Raw genomic sequence first — 21246 nt, 5'->3', positions numbered from 1 at the left:
TTCCCTCTGGTGACCTATGACAGGACCCAAGGGAACAACTGGAGTTGTGTCAGGGGAGGGTTAGGTTTGATATGAGGAAAAGGTTCTTCCCCAGAGGGTGGTTGGGCACTGCAAAGGCTCCCCAGGGAACGGTCACAGCCCCAAGGCTGCCAGAGCTTCAGGAGCATTTGGACAATTCTCTCAAGCACAGTGTGGGATTGTTGGGGTGTCCTGTGCAAGGACAGGACTTGGACTCAATGGTTCTTGCGAGTACCTTGAACCCAGGATATTCCATGATTCCATGATTCAATGACAGTGGAGGGGATAATCTATTTGAGATGTTTGTCAACTCCATTTGAGCAGAAAACGTCCTTTCCTCAAAACCTAGAATCCCTGAAGTCTCAATTTTTTCCCCCCAAAAAAGCTATTTCTGCAGCTGAGATAGCCACATTCCAATTGTGTTATGTCCACACAAGCTCACAGACCACATTTAATGAATTTTAGTCAAAGTGCAGGGTGCAGTGTTGTCACCAGCATGGCCTGGCGCTGGAGCTGAGGCTGGGATTGGGTCTGGAAACAGTGGCTGGGGCTGGAGCTGGGGTCGGGACTGGAGATGGGACTGGGGCTGGAAGCAGCACCTGGAGCAGAGGTGGGACTGGAACTGGAGCAGGGGCAGCAGCTGGAGCCAGGACCTGGAGCCAGGGAGTAGGGTAGGGAGGAGTGGTGTGATGCTGAGTGAGAAACAAAACAGCACTACAGAATTAAAAAAAAAAAAAAAAAAAAAAAAAAAGTTTAATAGGAAATAAAATAAGATATAAAAGTCCAGCACTGGGGCGCTCCTGGCAAACAGCCACCAAATAAGATATCAGCAGTCCCTATAGTGTTATCTTTATACTGTTATATAACTGAGATACCTGCATATTCATACAGTCCATGCATTCATAATTTTAGCATTTTTGTGAACTGTTCAATGTTATGGGAATTCTTCTGTTTGGTTTCTTCATACTCTGGCTTATCTGCATGATGTCCTGTGTGTCAAGTTAATATATTTTATTCCTCCTTGTGTGTCCATCCTGTTGTTTTACGTCCTCTGATAAGGATGTCATCTTTAAATTTAACATGGTATTTTCTAATTGTCCTCTGGTGCTCTGGTTTGTGTAATCGTTATCACTTGGAGAATTCAGTCAGGGAAGAAGGGGGGGTAACATGATTGCTTTACACCATTTGTTTTGATTACATAGAGGTATTTAACACCCAGAGTTTAGTTAAAGGCTATAATATCGTATATTCACCACACTACTATTTCTATAAACTATGCAATACATATTTAAACTGATAGATTATGTTATACTAACAAGCAGCTAAATAAAGGTATATATAATACTGTATCTAAACACTTATGATCAATGCAAAAACTAATATATAAATGTGAAAACCAATTTCATATTGCAGTCCTTTTTTTAACAGCTGTAACTGGACCAGGACCCAGGGCTGGAGCAGGCGCTGGAGCTGGAGCTGGTGCTGGACCCAGCATTTGAAGCTGGAGCTGGGATTAGAGCCTGGAGCTGCAGCTGGAGCTGGGGCTGGAGCTGGAGCAGGGGCTGAGGCCTGGAATTGGAGCTGGGGCCTGGAGCTGGAGGACCCGGGCCCGGAGGTGGGCCTGGAGCTGGAGCTGGCGCAAGGGTCGGGGCTGAGCCTGAAGCTGGGGATGGAGCTGGAGCAGGGGCTGAGGCCTGGGGCTGCCGCGGGAGCCGGGCCTGGCGCTGGGGTCGGGCTGGAGCCGTGCCCGGCCCGGCCGTGCCCGCTCGGTGCCGGGGGCGGTGCCGGGCCCACGGCGGGCGGGGGCCGTAGCAAGGGCGCCCCCCTCAGCAGCGACCCTTGAACCCGGGGCCACACCGAAAAAGCCATGGCGGCGCCGGGGCAGAACGTGGCCGTGGTGGTTCACCGAGCGGGGGACCTGCGCCTGGTACGGCCGGGAGCAGCCGGGGCCGGGCGGGGGCGGCGGGGCCGCGCTCGGAGGAGGGCGGGGGGCAGCGGCTCCCGCGGGCCTTGGGCTGAGCCTGCGGCACCGGGGAGGGGAGTGAGGCGCCCCCGGCTCCGGGTGAGCGTGACCCGGCCCCCAGCGGGGCCACCTGGGGGGCGCGGGGACCCAAATTCGGGGTGTCCCGTGTCTGGAGCCCTCCCATCCCCTCCGTGAGGGGAGCCGGTGGCCGCTTCGGGCTCTGCACAGCGTAACGGGGAAGGACCCGGACAGGAAAAAAAAAAAAATTCACCGGCCCTCGTGTGCCTGGGAGATGTAACATTTTTGCAATGGAAATAAATTCATAGATACACTCATTCAGGGAAGGAGAAGGATGCAACAGTATCAGAAGCATGGTCTATTTTTAGCTGGTTCTCGCAACTTTGTGTGTCCTATTTTGTGTGTATATTTTCTGTTTCGCCAATCTTGGAAAGGTTTCAGCTGCAGAATGCTCTTAGGGGACCCGGGAGAGGATAATCTTGAGATCTTTGCCAAGAACCTTTATCCCTGTAACCCAGCATCCCCAAAAACTTCCCCCCCACCCTCAGTCCCCTCCTCGCATCCTCACAGCTGAAATAGGCCCTTCCAGGGAGCAGGGATGGAAGCTGGCTGTTGCTTCTTTGGGCTGTCAGAGCCAGGTAAGCAGCAGGACAGAGTGTTTAGAGGGAGCAGGTGCTAAGGACCCTCCTGGACAGCGGGAGCTTTTATTTTGTATTTGTTTAGTACTTCAGGTTAGTTTTTCTTCTCTGGCTGCTAATGCTCTGTTTTTTTCTGGGTGCTGAATCACTGTGGCGCTGCTGGAGAGCTGTGTTTTCCAGTCTGGCGAGTGCCCAAAGAGGGCAAGGAAGATTTCCATGGGCAGACATTGGCAGGCAGCTTTCTGTACACAGAGTCCTGGCAGGAGGGCTCTCGGGAACACACGGACTTTAGATATGTGCCTTGTTTAGGGAATGTTTACCAGGAAAGAGGTTGATTTTTTACTATTCCTGCCCAGCTAAAGTGACACATGCCAAAGCCTGAGCGGTGCCATGTAGGTGGCTCCTGGTGGCTCCCAGGTGTCCCTCAGGCTCTGTGGACACAATTTCACTTTCCCTGTAATCACATGTAACCTCACTACCAAAAGAAATCAAAATGGGTTGAGGACTCTAGTTCAAGAACACATTTCCAAACCCCTGTGTTTAAGAAAGGTGTCTGAGACTTGTGAAGGTGGACACTGGCTCCATCGCATCTGTGTTGCTGCTCTCTAAACTGGCTTACACCCAGACATGTGAGTTTTCCTTGGATATTTGTACTGCTGGAGACCTTAGAGCTGGTCACCAGTGCCCTCCTGCCTCACTGGCAGCACCTTGTGTGATCCTCCTGGGCTTCCCTGAAGCTTCCACGATGTGGATGGTGCTCTTTGTATTGACCCACTTGTCATAGGAGTAGTCTCAGCAGTGAACTCTGAACTTGTTATCTGTTATTGATACCCAAAGCTGGGTGAAGCCATCTTCCCGTAATTCCCACACCCTTCTTAATTTTTGGACATGCTTCCTGTGGGCAGAGTTGCTGTGATGCCTGTGCTGCGTGAAAATGTGTTTGCTTTGTTTTGTTGACTCTCCTCTTGTCCTTAAGTAGGTGCACAGACTCCTTTTTGCTGTCTATTTATGATTTATTGGTTTCATATTTGTACCATGGCCTCTCTTCCCACATCTCCTTTTGCAGAAAATATTTACTGTGTTTACTTTACCAGTTGCCATTTCTGAACTTCTTAGTGAACAACAGACAACAAGCAGAATTTGCGTCTTTGGTGTTCTCCACTTTCGTCACTCCTATTTTCTTCAAATCAGGCTGGAGAATTCACGTCCCACCAAGATGTCTAGGTTTTCTGGGCACAGTTATTATTGCCAGAAAAAAGAAAAAAAAAAAAAAGGGCTGGGGTTTTTTTCCACACACACGTTTTCAGCTAGAAGTTGACTTTATCTCTCACTGTGGACTTTCTGTTCAGTCTGAGGTGATCCGTTACCTATGGTGTGTCACCAGATCCTGTGCTTATTGCATTTTCTATAGAAGAGGTTACATCTAGATTGACCTCTTTTAGAAATAAGGCTGTGTTCTTAGTGGAAAAAAACAAATCCCCCACACAGAAAAATTGCAGATACAGGTCTGAACATGGAAAATTTCAGTTGGTTGAGTCATATGAGAGCATAGGAGAAATATGCTGGGATTTAAATAGTTAAAATTCAGAACAGTGCTTCTCAAAGTCTGAGCAGCAAACAAATTTTTAAGAGTTTGCTGTTGGCACTACTCTGGGGGGACTTTTCTTAGAGACATAATCCTCAGGGTGGGTGTTGTATTGTCCTGATGTTGTAAAACTCAGCAAAATTAGTCCTTTGGCTTTTGAAGCAGCTGAGGGAGCTTGGTGAAGGCAAAAACCCTGCAGACCTTTTGGGTGGAAGGGTAATAGTGGCCACTTTTCTGACTTTGGTTTTGTCATTCATCCCATAAAGAGGTGCCATGGCAATTACAAGAGAATGTGCATGTAGACATTAATAGTTATAAATCATTATATATATATTATGTATAAATTATTATGTATAAATATTATATGTAAGTTATGTACTACTGGCACAAGTTGGTGAGGCCTGGCACAGGTTGCTCAGAGAAGCTGTGGCTGCCCCATCCTGGGAAGTGTTCAAGGATGTGGCTTGGAGCAACCTGGTCTAGCAGAAGGTATCCCTGACAGTGTAGAATGAGATGAGCTTTAAGGTCCTTTCCAACCCAAACCATTCTGTGATTTTGTTATTCTGTGATTATGTAGTAAAAAAGTTTGTGTTATTTAAAATAATAATAAAAGCACTGCAATATTAAGGCTTCATAGAACAGGTGGTTCAGAATCTTCCTGGTTACAGAAGGTGTTATTTTTTTTCAGCCAGTGAGATGGATGAAGGATTCAGCTGAAACTTAGGGCTGCTCAAGTGCAGGGAAATTTAGTATGTCTCTTATCTGGTCAGGGGAAGTGAATTTACTGGAAACTGATTTGGAGAGTGGATTTGCAAGCTGGTAGTGTGCTTACTCTTACAACTACCTGTGTTATTCCACTGAGTATGGAAAATGAGGGGAGCTTAGGAGCAGGCTCCACATGGCACAGCCATGTCTTATGGAGCAGACAGAGCCAAAACCCCTGTCTGGTCATGGATTTGCCTGAGCTAACCAGAGCTAAGTTTCTGCAGATATTCCCAGGGATATGAACAAGCAGCTAAATGCATTTTTTTTTTCCTTTTGTCCATAGGAAAACCGTCCAATCCCAGAACCAGGTCCTAATGGTAGGTCTATAGATGACTGATTCTGGCTGCTTTCTTTACTCCTCTGTTTTTTCATTCTCTTTTGTTGCTTCTTGATAATATAGAATATTTCTGAGGAAGTACAAAATTATCCAAAATATTATTGCTTTGCTGAAACAGATAATGCTGCTTTTCCAGCTGAAAAGAAGAGCTGGAGCAGTCACAGATAAACCCCTTTATCTGGCTTTTTTTTTTTCCCCCGTTCCATCAGTTCATGTATGTTACAGTAAACGGTACTTGGGACATGTCAGATGATGTTATGCAGGACTAAACATTAATAGGATGGGCATATGGGCTGATAGAAATTTGATTCACTAACTCTCTGGGGCTGAAATCATAGCTTTGGGAGAAGGGAAAATTAAATGGACTTGCTATTTTATTCCTTCTCCAGCAATAATAACATCCCTCTTTAATTGTATTACTTTGTTTGCCGTATTTTTATTGACATAAGTTTTTTTTCTTACCCTATTTTAAGCCTTCTTGCTATGTGAATCATTGCATAGTTCTGTATTTCTGCAGGTGGCTCATGAATGTGCCACTCTTCTAATGTGTGCACACACAATTCTGGTGTGTTGATTGAATGCCAATAAATTTGCATATGTCGATACTGGCTTGGTGTTTGCTCTGGGACCCAGGAACAGCCTGTGTGCTGCTCTTTCAGTGCCTAAGAAGGCTGGTTTTTCTACAAGGAACCTTCCCTCCTTTTCTGGCAGAGGTCCTCCTGCGCATGCATTCCGTTGGGATCTGTGGCTCTGACGTTCACTACTGGCAACACGGTCGAATTGGGGATTTTGTTGTCAAGGATCCCATGGTGTTGGGACATGAAGCTTCCGGGACTGTCGTGAAAGTGGGCTCTGGGGTGACTCATCTGAAACCAGGTACCTGGAACCAAACCCATTTGTTTGTTTTCCTCCTAATCAGTTTTGAGAAGGTCACAACAGGTTGTGTTCCGTCACGTAAATTTATCTGAAGTTCTGAACTCATAGAGTGACCTCCTTAATAAAGTGTCACTGCACTGCAATTAGTCACCCATCTTGGCCACTAGTATATGATATTCCGTAGATAGCTTTACCCTGGTATATGTTGAGCTGAACTGGCCTGGCTGTATTTTAATGCAGAGCAGAGTGTATACTGGTAGAAGGTGCCTTTTAAGGAAGCTTGATAAACCTTCAGAAACCACACCTACAGCTCTTGCCAGCAACTTGCTGTGAGTGTTTCTTCTCTGTGTGTGTTCTTGAAGGAGCAAATGGCCCCCTGCAGTGCAGAGGTCACTGGACCAACTGCTCCAGGCGCTGTGGTGGGACCTCCACAGTTTGCTATGAATATCCTAGAAAATGGACTAGCAGGGAATTTTGCAAAGTTTGCTGATGACAGCAACTAAGGCAAGCTGGAGAGGATGTGGGGGAGAACCAGCAAGAGTTACAGACAGACTTGAGAGATGCCAGTGACATGCAGGTGAGATTCAATGCAGGCAAACACAAAGTGATATCCACAACAGAACAAACAAAACCAGCTTCATATCTGAAATGCTGTGCTGACCATCACTGCTGAAGGGTGAGACCTTTGGCACTGACACTGGGCATAGCAGCATTGGCTCTACAGCAGTGAAAATGCAAATCACTGTTGAGAAGATGACAGAGACTCAGAGGATGTCAGTGCGCATCTGGAACTCTGCATGCAGTTCTGGTCTCCTCCTTTCCAAAAGGATGCAAAACAAGTGAGAAAGGTTCAGAGGAGGACAAGGAGATAATGACATGTGGAGCAGCATCTCTGACAAATGTCCAGGTCAGGAATTTGAGCTGAGAGCTAGAGAGACAACTCAAGGATGTGCGGACTCATGGAGGGCTGGGAGAACAGGTTGCCCATTGTCTGGTTGCTCTAGCACCAGAGCAAGGCACAGTGAGACAAACCATTCACCTGAGATGTAGAAGACCATGTAGTTTACATGGTGGAAGGAGGAGAAGTTGTTGAGCGTTGCTAAATACAAACAAACCACTCGCAACTTGGGAGGCCTTACAGCTGTGTACAGTCTGAGGCTGGGAGAGTATTCAGTATGTGCTTGTCCTGCCTCTGTCCTGTCAGACACATGTTGTTGGCCAGCTCAGAGAGGATGTAGTGACCTAGATGGCTCTTTACTTCCATCCTGCTTATCCCCATGTCTGTCTTGGTGGAGGGCTTTGCTCAGAGGTTTGTCTCTGATTTCTCTGCCAAATACACGTGAGGCTTGGTGTCCCTTGTGTACTTGCAAGTTGTACTGTGCTCACCCTGCTTTCTCTGGTCCATACTGCTTTGTGACTGCAATTAAATAATAGCTCTTTGTCCTGCAGCATGGGTCCTTCCTGCACCCTGGGCTACTCTATTGTAGCACCAAGCTGTCTCTGTTCCCAGAGAAATCCTACCAGGCGTCTGGGTGTTCTGCACCTTAAGCTTCCTTCTCTGTGAGGGTGATGAGGCCTGGTACAAGTTGACCAGAGAAGCTGTGACTGCCCAATTCCTGGAAGTGTTCAAGGCCGGATTGGATGGGGCTTGGAGCAACCTGCAATAGTGGAAGGTGTCCCTGCCCGTGGTAGGAAGTGGAACAATCTGAGCTTTAAGTTCCCTTCCAACACAAATATTTCCATGATTTTGTGATTCCCAGGGAACAGCCCTTTCCATCTCTGGCAGTGTGGTGGCTAGCCGAGTTCACTGGCTCCATCCTCAGTATTGCCTCTTCTACAGGTTCAGCAAAATATCTGGTCACAGTATGATTGCCTGGGGGCTGCCCTTTCATGTGCTCAGGTTGGCTGCAAGGCAGCTGGAGGAAGGTTTGTGTGTGGCTGAGTTTCGATCTGTGCTTATAAAACACCATCTCTTTCCGAGTGTCTGGGAAGATCTTGGTGATGGGGCTGCTGTGAAGGGAGCATTGGGACACAGCCTGGTGTGCGCAGCAAGACCTTCCTAATGTCCCTCCTGCCTGTATGGTGCCGGTGTTTCTGTGGTTTTTTGGTGCTACTCCTACTTGTGTGCCACCCTGTCCCTGACCCACTCCATCTGGTTTCATCCTGGCAGGTGACCGTGTGGCCATCGAGCCGGGTGTCCCAAGGGAAATGGATGAATTCTGCAAAACTGGGCGCTACAACCTGTCCCCGACCATCTTCTTCTGCGCAACACCCCCTGACGACGGGAACCTGTGCCGCTACTACAAGCACAGTGCAAGCTACTGCTACAAGTCAGTCCATGCTCCCTCCACAGAGAAATATATACTCCCTGGGGGAAGATTAGTTGCAGCAATCACCTCTTGGCCCTTTGGAACACTCTTTATGTGATCTCAACAGGTCTTATTGCTTTCTGATCCATAAATAACATGCCTAAACTTGGATGGCAGCCATTTTGCAAACGGTTTGTCAGGCAGGTAGTTTATCCCCTCTGGTGCCAGACACAAACATTTCTTGCAAGTCTCCTGGTATGTCACCACTGGTTTACCCTTTAATTATTTTCCTTTTCCCATTTGCTTCCTGCTCTTGGTTTCTTTCCTGTCTCTTTTCATATCCTTGCCTTCCTAGGCTGGTGCCTGAAGGTCTTTTTCTGGTTCTTTGCGCTGAATTTTGCTGCTGCTTTTCAGGAAACACCAGGGTGATTACTGACATCTCTCTCTCTTTTTTGAAAAAAAGTCATTCCACTTCGAGCAGAACAGGAACAGAAAGCAGTGGCCCTGCTGAGCTGGTTTTTCATGTGTCTCTGAGTGTCTCCACTAAGCTACCAGCATGACAACATATCTGTTTTCATGTCCAGTTCAGCAAACTTGAATATGTTATTAATTGTGGCAGCACTGGCACATTTGCTTAGAAGCAAATCTGTGCTTAAACACTCTGGCAAATCATAGAATCCCAAAAGGGTTTGGTTTGGAAGGGGCCTTAAAGCTCTTCCCATTCCACCTCCTACCATGGACAGGGACTCCTTTCACTAATGAAGATTGCTCCAAGTCCCATTCAGCCTGACATGAACACTTCCAGAGATGGGACAGCCACAACTTCTCTGCCACAACCTGTGCCAGGGCCTCAAATACTCCAAAGACCTGAAAAATTCATATGATATTATAACCACTTAAGTGCCTTTAACAAGGAGTTAAAAATAGCCCAAGTAGTGTCCCCCTGAGTCTGCTCTACCTGTGGAACTTGTCCTTTTTCAGCATGTATGGGGTTGATACGTCCATGAGCAGGAATGTCCTTGGGATTGATCTCTGGTGTCTGCATGATAAGTGTTCAGGTGTGTCAGTCAGAAGGAGGCGCTTGACTGCTCTTCTCCTGAGAGTCCTCGGGCAGGAAGCTTTCAAAACAGATACCAAGCAGCTGCAGTCAAGATGAGGTGCTGGTCTGGATGGGATTAGCATCTCACTGTCCAAACCTGCTGTCATAGATTTCCTGTGTATCAAAAAAGCGTTTTCTGACAACATCATCAGTCTTTGCTTGAGAGGAAGTGGTTGGTTTGTAGCTGGCTTCTTCCAGGCTTTTGCTTTTTTCCTCCAATTTGAGCAAGTATTACTTTGACCTATTCTATTCTATTCTATTCTATTCTATTCTATTCTATTCTATTCTATTCTATTCTATTCTATTCTATTCTATTCTATTCTATTCTATTCTATTCTATTCTATTCTATTCTATTCTATTCTATTTTGTTGCTTTGGGATGCAAAGCCTGGACCTGGTGCTCTCAGTTTCAGATCAGCAGTGCTGTGGCTGGCTCATGCAGAGCAGATTCCCTGGCATGCAGACACTCTGCCAACACATATTTCCTAAGAACAGATGATGGCTGAGCTCAGTGAGCATTCACACATTTGGGCAGTTTTTGTGTGTCCTGCTGGTGTCCAGATTCTGTGTTGGGTGCTCTGATGGAGGTGGGATCATACTGTGAAGCTACCCCTCCCCATTGACAGGGCAGGGCCCAAACCCAAAAATAGCAAACGTGATGCCAAACTCTGTGACAATGGAGCTCTTGGAGTCAAACCTCTTGGAAATAAGGGATATGCAGATACCTTACAGCTGTCTTCCCACAACCATAATTTCCATTTCCTTGGCTTCACATTGACCTGGCTGAGATCTGACCTTGAGCTTCCCAGTCACAGAGACCCTACCTAGCAGGTACCCAGAGCTATGGGAGAATCCACACTGATGGCCTGCTGGTGGGCAGTGTTGTGGGGCTTTTTTTAAAATTTCTGTCAGCAGTTCAGAATGGTTTAACTTCCTCTGCTTTTTTCCATCACTTATGTTGACTTCATTACAGGGCTGTTTTTGTCCAAAAGGTGTTTGATACCCACTGCACACATTGTCCCTGACTGCTGGGAGAGTGCGTGCTGGGACCAATCCACTTGTTAAAACACTTGGTGCACCAGGGAAGGTGATCCTGGGTGTTATGGGGAGACCTGGATCTGGCTGCCTTTCCTGGTGGCATCACCTTTGGCCGCAGCTTTTTCTAAAAGCTGATTCGACCCTGGTGAGCGGTCTGGGAACTCACTGTTGGATGAGCCATAGGACAGCTTTAGGGTGGTATATATGCAACTGGGGGGTTTATTCCAAAAGGAATGAGTGGCAAAGGAGTCCTTGTTGATTCACCAAGTACTGGAGATTTGATGTGGGGAAGTATGTGGGTCCCTGGGTGTGGTGCTTGGGCAAACCTCGCTGATAACTGATTCAGGTGCACTTGATGCTGTTTCAGAGGAGGGAAAGAAGCAATGGAACCTCTTGAAGTGTGTTCCAGCATGTTTCTCTGACCACAGGTGGCAGTGTGTTTTGCCACTGTGATTTACACCCCTGTTTGGTCTTCACCCTCATAAACTACATTGGTGACTGTTCCTTGTGTCCCATTCTTGCAGGCTTCCAGATAACGTCACCTTTGAGGAAGGAGCCCTTATTGAGCCCCTCTCAGTGGGAATCCATGCCTGCAGAAGAGCAGGAGTCACTCTGGGAAGCAAAGTCTTCGTGTCTGGCTCTGGTACAGTGATCACAGTCAGTTCCCTGCCTGCTGGGAGGGGTGGGCAGGCTCGTGCTCTGCTTCTGGGCTCTGCTGTAAGTGTGAGTCATGGCAGAGTCACAGGCGTGATGAGGGTGACCTTGGTGCTGCCAAAGCCTCCCTTGGCCAGGAGCACACTGAACTCTGGGCATGTTCAGAGGTGGGGCTGATGCTGCCTGGCAGTGGTACATGCTCTCTTTCTACCCTTTGTACCTAGGACCAATCGGCCTCGTTAATGTGATTGTTGCTAAGATGATGGGTGCAGCAGTCGTGGTAGTTACAGGTAAGTCCTTTGAGCCCTTTCAGAGTGTGCCTGTTTCCCACCATACAGAATCACAAAAATTGAGTCCACCATAAACCCAGCACTGTCAAGCCCATCCCTGTCCATAAGTGCTTCATCCACATGTTTTTTGAACAGTTCCAGGTACAGTGATTTTGCCATTTCCCTGGACAGCCTGTTCCAGTACCTGACCACCTTTCTGGGAGGTTTGATCTTGGCAGGTTTTTTTTATCTCTGGTAGTGTTGGATGATGGCCCAGACAGTGTTTGCACACTGTTTTCTGTGTGCAGCCACACTGTACTTCTCCACTTGTCTTTCTTTGCCCTTCTGTCTGCTCCTGCTGGAGGTTTCATTTTTCATTGTTTAGCCACAGTGACAAAAATTACCTTTTTGGGGTGTCTGCATTTCAGAAATGGGGATTCCTTGCATAACTGTATCCTGGACATTAGGCTGCTGCTTACACAGTCTTTGTCCACCTGTGTCAGGAAAAACTCTGAGGAAGGAGATCCATTTTTCTAGATACCTTCTCCAGGTTTGCATCTCTTGATGATGAAGTTTTTCTAGGGTCCACTCACAAAATGTCACTTACAGAAATTTCCCCTTGATACAAGAACTGAAATGAATCTTCATCACCTTTGCAACTGCCCTTCAGGTTGTTGAGACAGCCATTCCATTCCCCACTTTTTTTGCCATGCTAATCTAGCCCAGCTCCTCCTAGTTCCTAGGCCCTCTCTCTCTGTAGCTTGCCCAGAAGGATAGAGAGCAGGACTAACGTCAGGATGTTTTCTGGTTGAAATTTCCACATGGGGGTTGAACAGAGTCTGGAAATGGTGTTTCCATCTCCCACTATTACCCTTCAAAATATATTCTGAGTGGTGATGGCCATGAGGAGCAGTTAGAGGTCCCACTGGAAATTGAGCACAGATTACTGCAGTTTTTATGTCAAAACCCTAAAGGATCTGGACCTTTCAGAAGGCTACTCACCTCCCATACTTTGAGCCAGGTGTATTTTTGACCTTTCCATTATTGTGTGTCCATTTTTGGGTCAAGAGATAAAATTTAGGTCCCACCCTCTTGCCTTCACAGAAACATCCTTCAATAGTAGCACAGGTCAAAACACAAGGCACAATATTGCCTTCTCCTCCCTTAATCCTTTTGCAGTCAAATCCAGGGCATTTTTAGCTGTGCTGGCCTCACCCTGCAGGTGTGTGTTCTTGATGAATGTATCGGTCCACACCTCAGATTTTGTGAAGTGTTGTCTTTTGAGGATGATGTTTGCTGTAGCAGGAAAAACAGCTCTGCCTCCTGAATCACACACAAGGAACCTTGTGCCCAGGTGGTGCTGGGCTGGGGCAAGGGCTGGGGGTGACCCATTCCCTGGGTGGGGAAGGCTTAGTGAGTGGGGGTTGGTGGGGCTGAAGCAGCTGGCTCAGTCTGCCCCTCATTTCTGCTCCAGCCTGGGTGTGTACCCCTTAGAACCAGGAGCTGGTGCTGATGGGGACCTTGGGCCAGCTGAGCTGGCTGTCACAGGAGTTTCCTGGTACATGGTTTGTAGGATCGTCAAGCTTGGATGCATGGAATTACCCTTTCTTATCTTTATGTGCTAGGCTAGGTACTGATTCTGACTTATGGATATCTCTTCCACGTGAGGGGAGTCTGGCGGAGGCACTTAAAGACTCCCATGAAGGTGCTGTCCCAAGTCAAATATTTGTGTGTAACGTGAGCTGAGGAATGGGTTTGGTTTGGCTTGTTGCTGCTGGAGGTTTTGCTGCCTGTCTCAAGGAACTGATTTTTGTTTTGGCTTTATGAGTCAACACCTGTGAGGTGCCCATCTACCCAGAGAGGCCTTTTTGTATTTTGCTGCAAGATTATTTGAATTCATTGCCCTGTGTTTTTATCATGTCTGTGACGAGCTTTGTCTGTGCAGCACTTATGGCTTTAAAAGTTTGTGTTTGTTTTGACAAGCATAGAAATATTTAGAAAAGCTTTTTTGTGAGAACTCACCTCCTACAGCTTCTGTCTTTGGCATGTCTGGAGTGTTTGATATATTTAATGGATGCCAGTTGGGTGAGAAGACCAATTTGTTTCCTGAGTCCTCATCTACTCTACCACAGGGTCTGTGTCTGTCTCCACTCCTGAGTGGGTGTGATTGATATTTACGGGCAACCTTCTCCAGTCCTTCTGCCTTGCTGTTGCTCGAAAAAGCTGCTTTTCTCCTTAGATATATGCAAAAGATCAGCCTTCCTCCCCAGTAAGTGAAGGGGCTGTTTAGGTGTTCATGTTGGGCCATCTTGCATTGCACTGTCTGTCACTGAAGGTGCACTTAATAATTCCTACTTAAGGAAAATTATTCTCCTTGCTCTATCTGAATCTGAATTCTGGATGTTGATGCCTCCAGAAACCCTGGAATTAAAGGTCAGGAGAGGTAACTGTACAGTTCTCAACTCCTTTGAGAAAAAAAGTCAACACAGTAAAATCTGAGAATAATAAAGACTATTTGTTTGCCTGTTAAATTGGCTCACAAACCATCATGAGAGACTTAAGGGTAATTTTATAACTTCATTGAAAGCAATCAAAACTTTAATTAGTTCCAGGTGCTGGAAAGTGAAAACAAATTTCTGACTAGAGGCAAGATGCAAGCCATTAATTGTTTAATGACCAGTTTCCCATAATTGTGTGAGTTTAAAGTCCAAAGGACTTGCTCCTTCCAGAGACTCACAAGTGCCTGGATCTCTGAATGATCCAGTGACCTGCAGATGTGTCTGCTTCACTAAGTGCTTCCTGGTGATTCAGGCGTACTGAGATGTTATTGCAGCCCTGGCTAGGGCTGACAGTGTTGCTGCTGCATTCGACATGCTGCTTAGAGCCAGGGCTTCCTTCCCAAGCAGGTCAGCAAATCAGAGGCCAGTTACAGGGAAGATGTGTAATTTTTTGCTGCCTGAGAGTGTTTTTGTGACCCTTTGAAATGCACTGGCTGCCTTGTTACTATAGGACACTGTGGAATATTTCTACCAGAGGGAAAGTATAAAATATATAGAATATATAAATATGCAAAATATAGACTACAATGACTCTAATATTTTAATATTTATATATTATACATATATAATAATTTAAATATATATTTATAATTTAAAATACGTTAGTGACTCGTGGATGTTAAAAATGATAGAATCCATTTGTGTCTGCTGTGAGCTGCTAGTGTGAGACCAAACTTCACAGGGAGTTTAGTCATTACTTGATAGGACTTTTGAACCCCTGGAGAATCCTTGCCATACACTGAGATTTGGGAGACACCAACCATGCTGGGCTAAAGTGTTTTTGAGGCACTTCAAGTGCCTCAAAATGCCCCTGGCCACGCAATCGGTACATGGGAGGTCTCTGAGTGCACCTCAGCTAGGGTCAAGCATGGCCCCACACATGGGCTGGAGCTCAATCCTAAGAGCTTGGGAGGGACAGATGTGACTCCTGCAGCCACAGGAGCAAGTCCATGTTGGGGCTCCAGCATGACGCTGCCCTTTCTTTTCAGCCTTGGCTTTTCCTCTTTTGTCTGCATTTTATTACCCTTTGTTACCCCTTCTTGAAATGCCCTCCACAGTTCCCCTAGGTGTTCAGCTTGGTAGGTTAGGTGTGCTCACACTTACCATCCCGAGCCTTACAGCTGCCTGTGGGGGCTTGTCCATCTTCTGGCCTGCCAGTGAGAGCCTGTCTATCCCCTGCCCTGCCAGTGAGTACCATCATTTTTGCTGTGGGATGGGCAGGGTAGAGCCTCTGGCCTGACTTGCTCCCAGGACTGCGGCTGAGTCAGAGCAGTTCATGTCAGAGAACTGGTCTTATCATCCTCCTCTTTCCCTTGATATTTTCACTCCACCCCATCTCTGACTTCTCTGAAGACTCAGCCCTGGTGAGAGGGATGTTATCTTTTTTGCTATGTGTGCCCTTAGCAGGCATTGTTTTCTGACTCTTCAGACCCAGGACTTCTGGGTGGAAACCACCCCTCAATTTTGGGATTAGGAAATCTTGTCTGTTACATCTTTTCCAGTACCAGCATGCAGACCCCTGTAGACCACTGCTTTAGTGTAGGGAAAAGAGGTGATTCTTTCCTGGGAAATCCCACTCTTCTCCTCGGCTGTCCACATCCTTATCTCCAGAGGTGACCTGGTTACCAGTGGTGCCTGGAGAGGAATAGGTGCCTTTCTCCCAGGGGATGTGGGATGCCTCAGCAGGACAGCTTGGTCCATAGTACAAAGCCCCCATGGCTCTTCGGGTGATACTTACAGCCCTGTGAAGATCCCTCAGGACAGAGTGCAGGAGTACAGCCATGCCCTCAGAGATGTTTATGATCACCAGCTTTGTTGCTCATTGTTAATGGAGTGTCTCAGGTCCACCTTATTACCAGATCCACTCCCTATTTTCTTCATGGGCTTGCCTGCTCAGTCAGGCAAAAACTATCTGAGAGATGCTCAGCAGCCTTCAGAACTGCTACAGGGAGGGTAAAGAGCAGGACAGGTCTGTGACAGTGTGGAGACACTGAGTGTTTACAATGAATGCATTCTGCACTTTGCTCATTTGCTTATCTGAAGGCATCTGCTGAGGGTTCCTTGAGGAGCTGAGGAAGTCCTTGAAGAGCTCATGATCTGTTCTCATTGTGCACTGTTAGAAGTGAAATGGCCACATTAATGATCCTCCAAGCCTGTTGTCTCCTGTTGGAAAGATTTCTTGGTTCTGTCCATAGCCAGGTGATTTCTGGGCCATCAAGGAGCAGGGTCAGAGCAAGCTTGCCCCTGGCTTGTGCTCTTTGAGAGGTGTCCTTTAGGGTGGAGGTAAATAATGCGGACAGCCAAGAAGGAAAAATACGAGAGTGGTGGTGATCTGCCTCATTGTAGGCTGTTCACTAGGCTAACTCACTGTGTGTGTGCAATGGGGTTTCATACAGTCCATTCTCACTAGAGGATGAAGATCCTGTGGGAGTTAGTGAAGCTGCTGCATCAGAGTCATTACCAGAGGGACACTGGGCAGGGCAGTTGCTGAGGCAGGTTTAGGTAGGTGCAGTAGGTGCCCCATCTGCCCTGGTCTCCTGCTGCATTTAGCCTTTGCCTGCACTGAGATTCCTCTGCTCTGATGTGTCAGGACAATGACCAGGACAACCACAATAGCCTGGCCTCAGCTGTTCCTGATCTGGTTCCTTTTTGTGGTGTCCCCGTAGTGCCCTTTGGAGTTAAGCTTGGGCTTCTGCTTTTTCTTGATGCACTCTCAGTGTTCTGGCAGCACCAAAGAGAAACTGGGCCATCTACAATCTGTTGGTCTTAGAAGACACTTCCCCAGTCTAGTGGTGGTGGCTGTCCCTTGACTCAGACATTGCTCTGCATGGTGTGGGTTTCACCTGTGGGTTTGTGCTTCAGGCTCTTTGAAGCACACCCTCTTCTGCAGCTGGGGAGCCTTTGGCATCTCCTATGTCATTAAGTTGTCCTCATCACTCGCACTTCATCATCCTCGTCATCTGGACCCCTCAGCACAAGAAATATGTGGATCTGTTAGAGCAGGTCCAAAGGAGAAGAATGAAGATAATGAAGGAGAGGGCTGGAGCCTTTCTGCTCTGGAGCCAGGCTGGGACAGCTGGGGGTGTCCAGCCTAGAGAAGAGAAGGCTCCGGGAAGACCTTAGAGCCCCTTCCAGTGACTAAAGGGGCTACAAGAGAGATGAAGAGGAACTTGTATCAAGGGCCTGGAAAGACAGAACAAGGGGGAATGGCTTCCCACTGCCAGAGGGCAGGGCTGGATGAGATATTGGAAGTTCTCCCCTGTGAGGTTGATGAGGCCCTGGCACAGATTGCCCAGAACAGCTGTGGCTGCTGCATCCCTGGAAGTGTTCAAAGCTGGGCAAGGCTTGGAGCACCCTGGTCTAGTGGAAGGTGTCCCTGTCCATGGCAGGGAATGGAACTTCAAAGCGGATTGGAGCTTTGAAGTCCCTTCCAACCCAAACTATTCCAGGATTTTATCATTCTCTGTCTGCCAAGAAGGTGTGAATCCTCACTGCTTCTGGCTGTGCACTGCTGTGTACACACATGTAGTGAGCAGATACCAGGTTCGGGTTCTTCCTCCTCTTTCATGTAATGCTCCAGTTCTTGACTTGGTTTTCTTTCCACAGACTTATCTGCCTCTCGCCTGCAAAAAGCCAAGGAGGTGGGGGCAGATTTCACCATTCAGGTGAAGAATGAGACCCCAAAGGAGGTGGCTGCCAAAGTGGAAAGTGTGCTTGGCTGCATGCCTGAGATAACTGTGGAGTGCACAGGAGTGCAAGCCTGTATCCAGGCTGGAATTTATGTGAGTACCACTTGTTCCGAAGGCAGACCAGTGATGGTGTTGGTGTGTTTCTTCTGGGATGGTTCAGTGAATGAGCTATTTCACTCCCACAGTGCTTAAATTAAAGTGGGCTCATTGAGGGGAGAGAAGCTGCTCCTTAGGCTGAAAACAAAGAGGGACAATTAAAGTGTTGATGCTTGGGTGCTTAACCACTTACCAAGGAGACTCCAGTAAGATTCCCAAACCCAGGAAGTTGGACAGCATTCTCCATTGAAGTTATCTCCAAATAAGAAGAACAATCAAGAAAATTAATCCCAGAAGCAATGAAAGAAGCAATTAAGAAAAGGATATTTTGATGCCATGAACATCCTACAGGAGCATGGAGGGAAGGTTAATGTGGAGTTACATAGTCAAAAAACAGGAGGGGAATGGGACAAACTGCAAAAAGAGAAATTCCAGTAGAGCATCGGGTCTTAGTTTTAAGTCTCTCCCACTGAAATCCCAAAGTACTTTTTGTAGTCCTAAAAGCCAGCCATTTTTCAGAACAGGAATTTCAGATTTCTACCAAAATCCTTCAGAGATTTTCAAAAGATTGCATTTTTAGTTTTGATTACCATGTGTTTCACTCTTACAGACTCCTGACAGCATCCTGCTTCTCTTTGGCTTCTCTGCTGTGCCCCAGGCGGTCAATTGCAGCCACAAAGGGCTGACCCTGCACAGGCTCCTGCAACTGTGTTCTGGAAAATGTAACCTGTTTATGTGTTTGTTCTCCAGGCCACTCGTTCTGGAGGGACCATGGTTCTGGTGGGGCTGGGGCCTGAGATGGTGACAGTGCCCATTGTGAATGCTGCTGTGCGGGAAGTGGATGTCCGGGGCATATTCCGCTACTGCAACACGTGAGTCTTGTGCAGGGGTGGGGCTGATGTGTCTCCAAGTTAAAATTCCTCAGAGCTGTACTTTCTTGCTAATAAAGAAAGTACTTTTCTTAATCTGTAGCTCTTCAGGAAGGATTTATGGGATGTTGTCACTCTCCTTAAAATGAGAAGTGTTATTAAGTAGGCGGTTTGAGAACTAGATTAGCTGCTGCATCCCTTTGTATCCCTATTGCTCTAATTTAGCCCATTTGTGGTTGGGCTTGATGATCTTGGAGGCCTTTTCCAATCTCATTGTTTCTATGATTCTAAATGGAGTGGCAATGCAATCCGTATTAAGGACTCTGCCAGAGAAGAGGCTGGAAGCTGACTGAGGCTTTTCCTTTTCTCTCCCTGTGCTGAATCCATGAGTTTGAGCTCCACCATGATCAGTGTGCAGGCAAGACACTGGGCAAGAGGAGAGCAGAGCATGGTGGTTTTGGTTTTCATTTAGGGCTTCCAAAGTAGTAGTTTCCTGTGATTTTCACTTGCTTCCTGTGATTTCACTTACCCTCTCAACTGTCTGTGTAGTAGTGCCTGTTTTCTCAGAGGTCAACAGAGCAGTTGGCTTGTCCCATCTCCCACACCAGACACCTGAGGTTCCCTCCCCAGAAGATTCTTTGCAGGCAAAGTTTCCTGGGCTAAGGAAATAACTGTGATGATCCAGACTGCTCCATGCTCTTTTCTTAGACTCCAAACTAGTGGCTGCTCTCATCCCCTGCTCTCTGCTTCTCTTGCAGGTGGCCTGTGGCCATCGCTCTTCTCGCATCCAAGCGGATCAATGTCAAGCCCTTGGTTACGCACCGTTTTCCCCTGGAGAAGGCTCTGGAGGCTTTTGAGACCACCAAGAGGGGTGAAGGGGTCAAAGTCATGCTGAAGTGTGACCCCAATGATCAGGGCCCCTGAGCTGTCCTAGTGCCTGGCCCTCATCCCTGCTGTTTGTAACTAGAAAATCACATGTAATGAGGGTGAATGGCACTGGGATTCACCATTAGAGCATTAACAGATAACTAGAAATGGATAGCCAATAGTTTGAATCAAAATCCTGAATTAGAGATGATGATTTGCAGAATTTGATGGCTCTTCTTCACAGATCACCATGTGCAGGAGAGCCTGGCCAGGTTCCTCCGTGCCAGGGAGGGTGTCACTGGCATGTGGCACAGCAAGGGCGGAGGTGCTGGCCCTCCCCTTTCCCCTCCCGTACTGCCCTGGCTGCAACATTTCCTGCATGACAATGCCTGGATGCAAGATAGTCCTATGTGAATACCTCCCCTTCCCTCGTGAGTGCTCAGGGACTGGACAGCCTGTGGAACAAAGCCTAGCCCTCCCCACTCCATGGGAAGCACTGGCACATTCAGGTCATTCTCTCCACACTCTTCTCAAAGCTCAGAACCAGGGTTTTTGTGACTCTTGGAGGCCAGCTGGCACCATGTCTGCTCCCAGCAGCTCCTTGTGGGACCACTGCAGGCAGGGAACTGCTCCCAGCAGCTCCTTATGGGACCACTGCAGGCAGGGAAACTGGGATTGCTGAGAGCCCTGTCTTTATGTGCCTCCCATGAAAGGGCTGTTGGGGGACACAGCTGCTTTTGACATGGAGGGGAGCACAGGTGAGACATGAAGGGACAGCATCACTCAAAGGTTTTACCACTGCGAACACATTATAATTATTTGAGAATATCAAGCCTTCCTGCTGAGTTTGTGAGCCACAAACAAGGTACTAACAAAGTAGAAAAAAATCTAATCTTTGATTACAGTCATGTTAATTTTAGTATTGAGAAATCAACTTCTGCCTTGGGCTGGTACTGAACTTTCCTCAATAAATTCTGGCTGCCTGAGTCCTTCCAGATGTGTCTCTTGAGGTGTGGGGTGGGTGGATTGGAAGGGTTTGCAGGGGCTGTGCAGACCTAAGCCTCACTGGTGTGCAGGTTGAGCTCAGTGTTGGCAGGACTGTGAAACATCAAACAACCCACTGCTTGCAAATGAAATCTCATGCTTTTTCCAGATGTGGCCAAGTTAATCCTGGCAGAGATGGAAGGCTTCAAGTCCATGCTGAATTTTATAGGGATGAAACAACCCAGGGGAACCTTCTGTAACTGGAAGAAGTGATCAAATATGTGCTCAGCACATTCCCATGCTGGGAGGAACCCCATGCATGGCTGAGGATTCACTGGCCATCCCGACTCGTGTCATGTGGGGATTCCCATTGGCATGGCTGGAATACCAGTAGCCGTTGCAAGGTTGTTCTTACTGGGAAATGGAAACTTGCTCTCTGTAGTCTTAGGGGCCTGCTTAGCATCCTGAGGGCTGGAGTTATCTCCACAGCTCAGCCTGGTTGGGCTCCTTGTCTCACCTGCTCCCTCATCAGGTGTTGCTGGGGGCTTTGACACTGTGGGAGCAGGTGGGGACAATAGGTCTGGTGGATGTAATCAGTGGAGTTGTGCCTATGA

General features: G+C 47.5%; 1 protein-coding gene across 1 annotated transcript; it reads left to right on the top strand.

Annotated features, from left to right (window-relative positions):
• Nucleotides 1-1801: 1801 nt before the first annotated feature.
• Nucleotides 1802-20634, top strand: SORD (sorbitol dehydrogenase). Its single transcript, XM_033070986.2, has 9 exons — nt 1802-1945; nt 5271-5304; nt 6036-6200; nt 8371-8530; nt 11171-11289; nt 11525-11590; nt 17734-17909; nt 18663-18784; nt 19540-20634. Exons 1-9 carry the CDS (start codon nt 1886-1888, stop codon nt 19703-19705), a joined length of 1068 nt encoding a protein of 355 aa, XP_032926877.1. The 5' UTR covers nt 1802-1885; the 3' UTR covers nt 19706-20634.
• Nucleotides 20635-21246: the final 612 nt, after the last annotated feature.

This window comes from Catharus ustulatus, chromosome 12 (genome assembly GCF_009819885.2).
Source record: "Catharus ustulatus isolate bCatUst1 chromosome 12, bCatUst1.pri.v2, whole genome shotgun sequence".
Taxonomy (NCBI): Eukaryota; Metazoa; Chordata; class Aves; order Passeriformes; family Turdidae; genus Catharus; species Catharus ustulatus.
The sequence above is the reverse complement of the archived record's forward strand: the minus strand, read 5'-3'. Positions and strand labels throughout refer to the sequence as shown.

Bases quoted from the DNA above. Each gene is read 5' to 3' on its own strand.
- SORD (XM_033070986.2), top strand. From the start codon at position 1,886: ATGGCGGCGCCGGGGCAGAACGTGGCCGTGGTGGTTCACCGAGCGGGG. The intron at 6,201-8,370 runs GTACCTGGAACC...TCATCCTGGCAG, and splicing joins GGTGACTCATCTGAAACCAG to GTGACCGTGTGGCCATCGAG. The intron at 8,531-11,170 runs GTCAGTCCATGC...CCATTCTTGCAG, and splicing joins AGTGCAAGCTACTGCTACAA to GCTTCCAGATAACGTCACCT.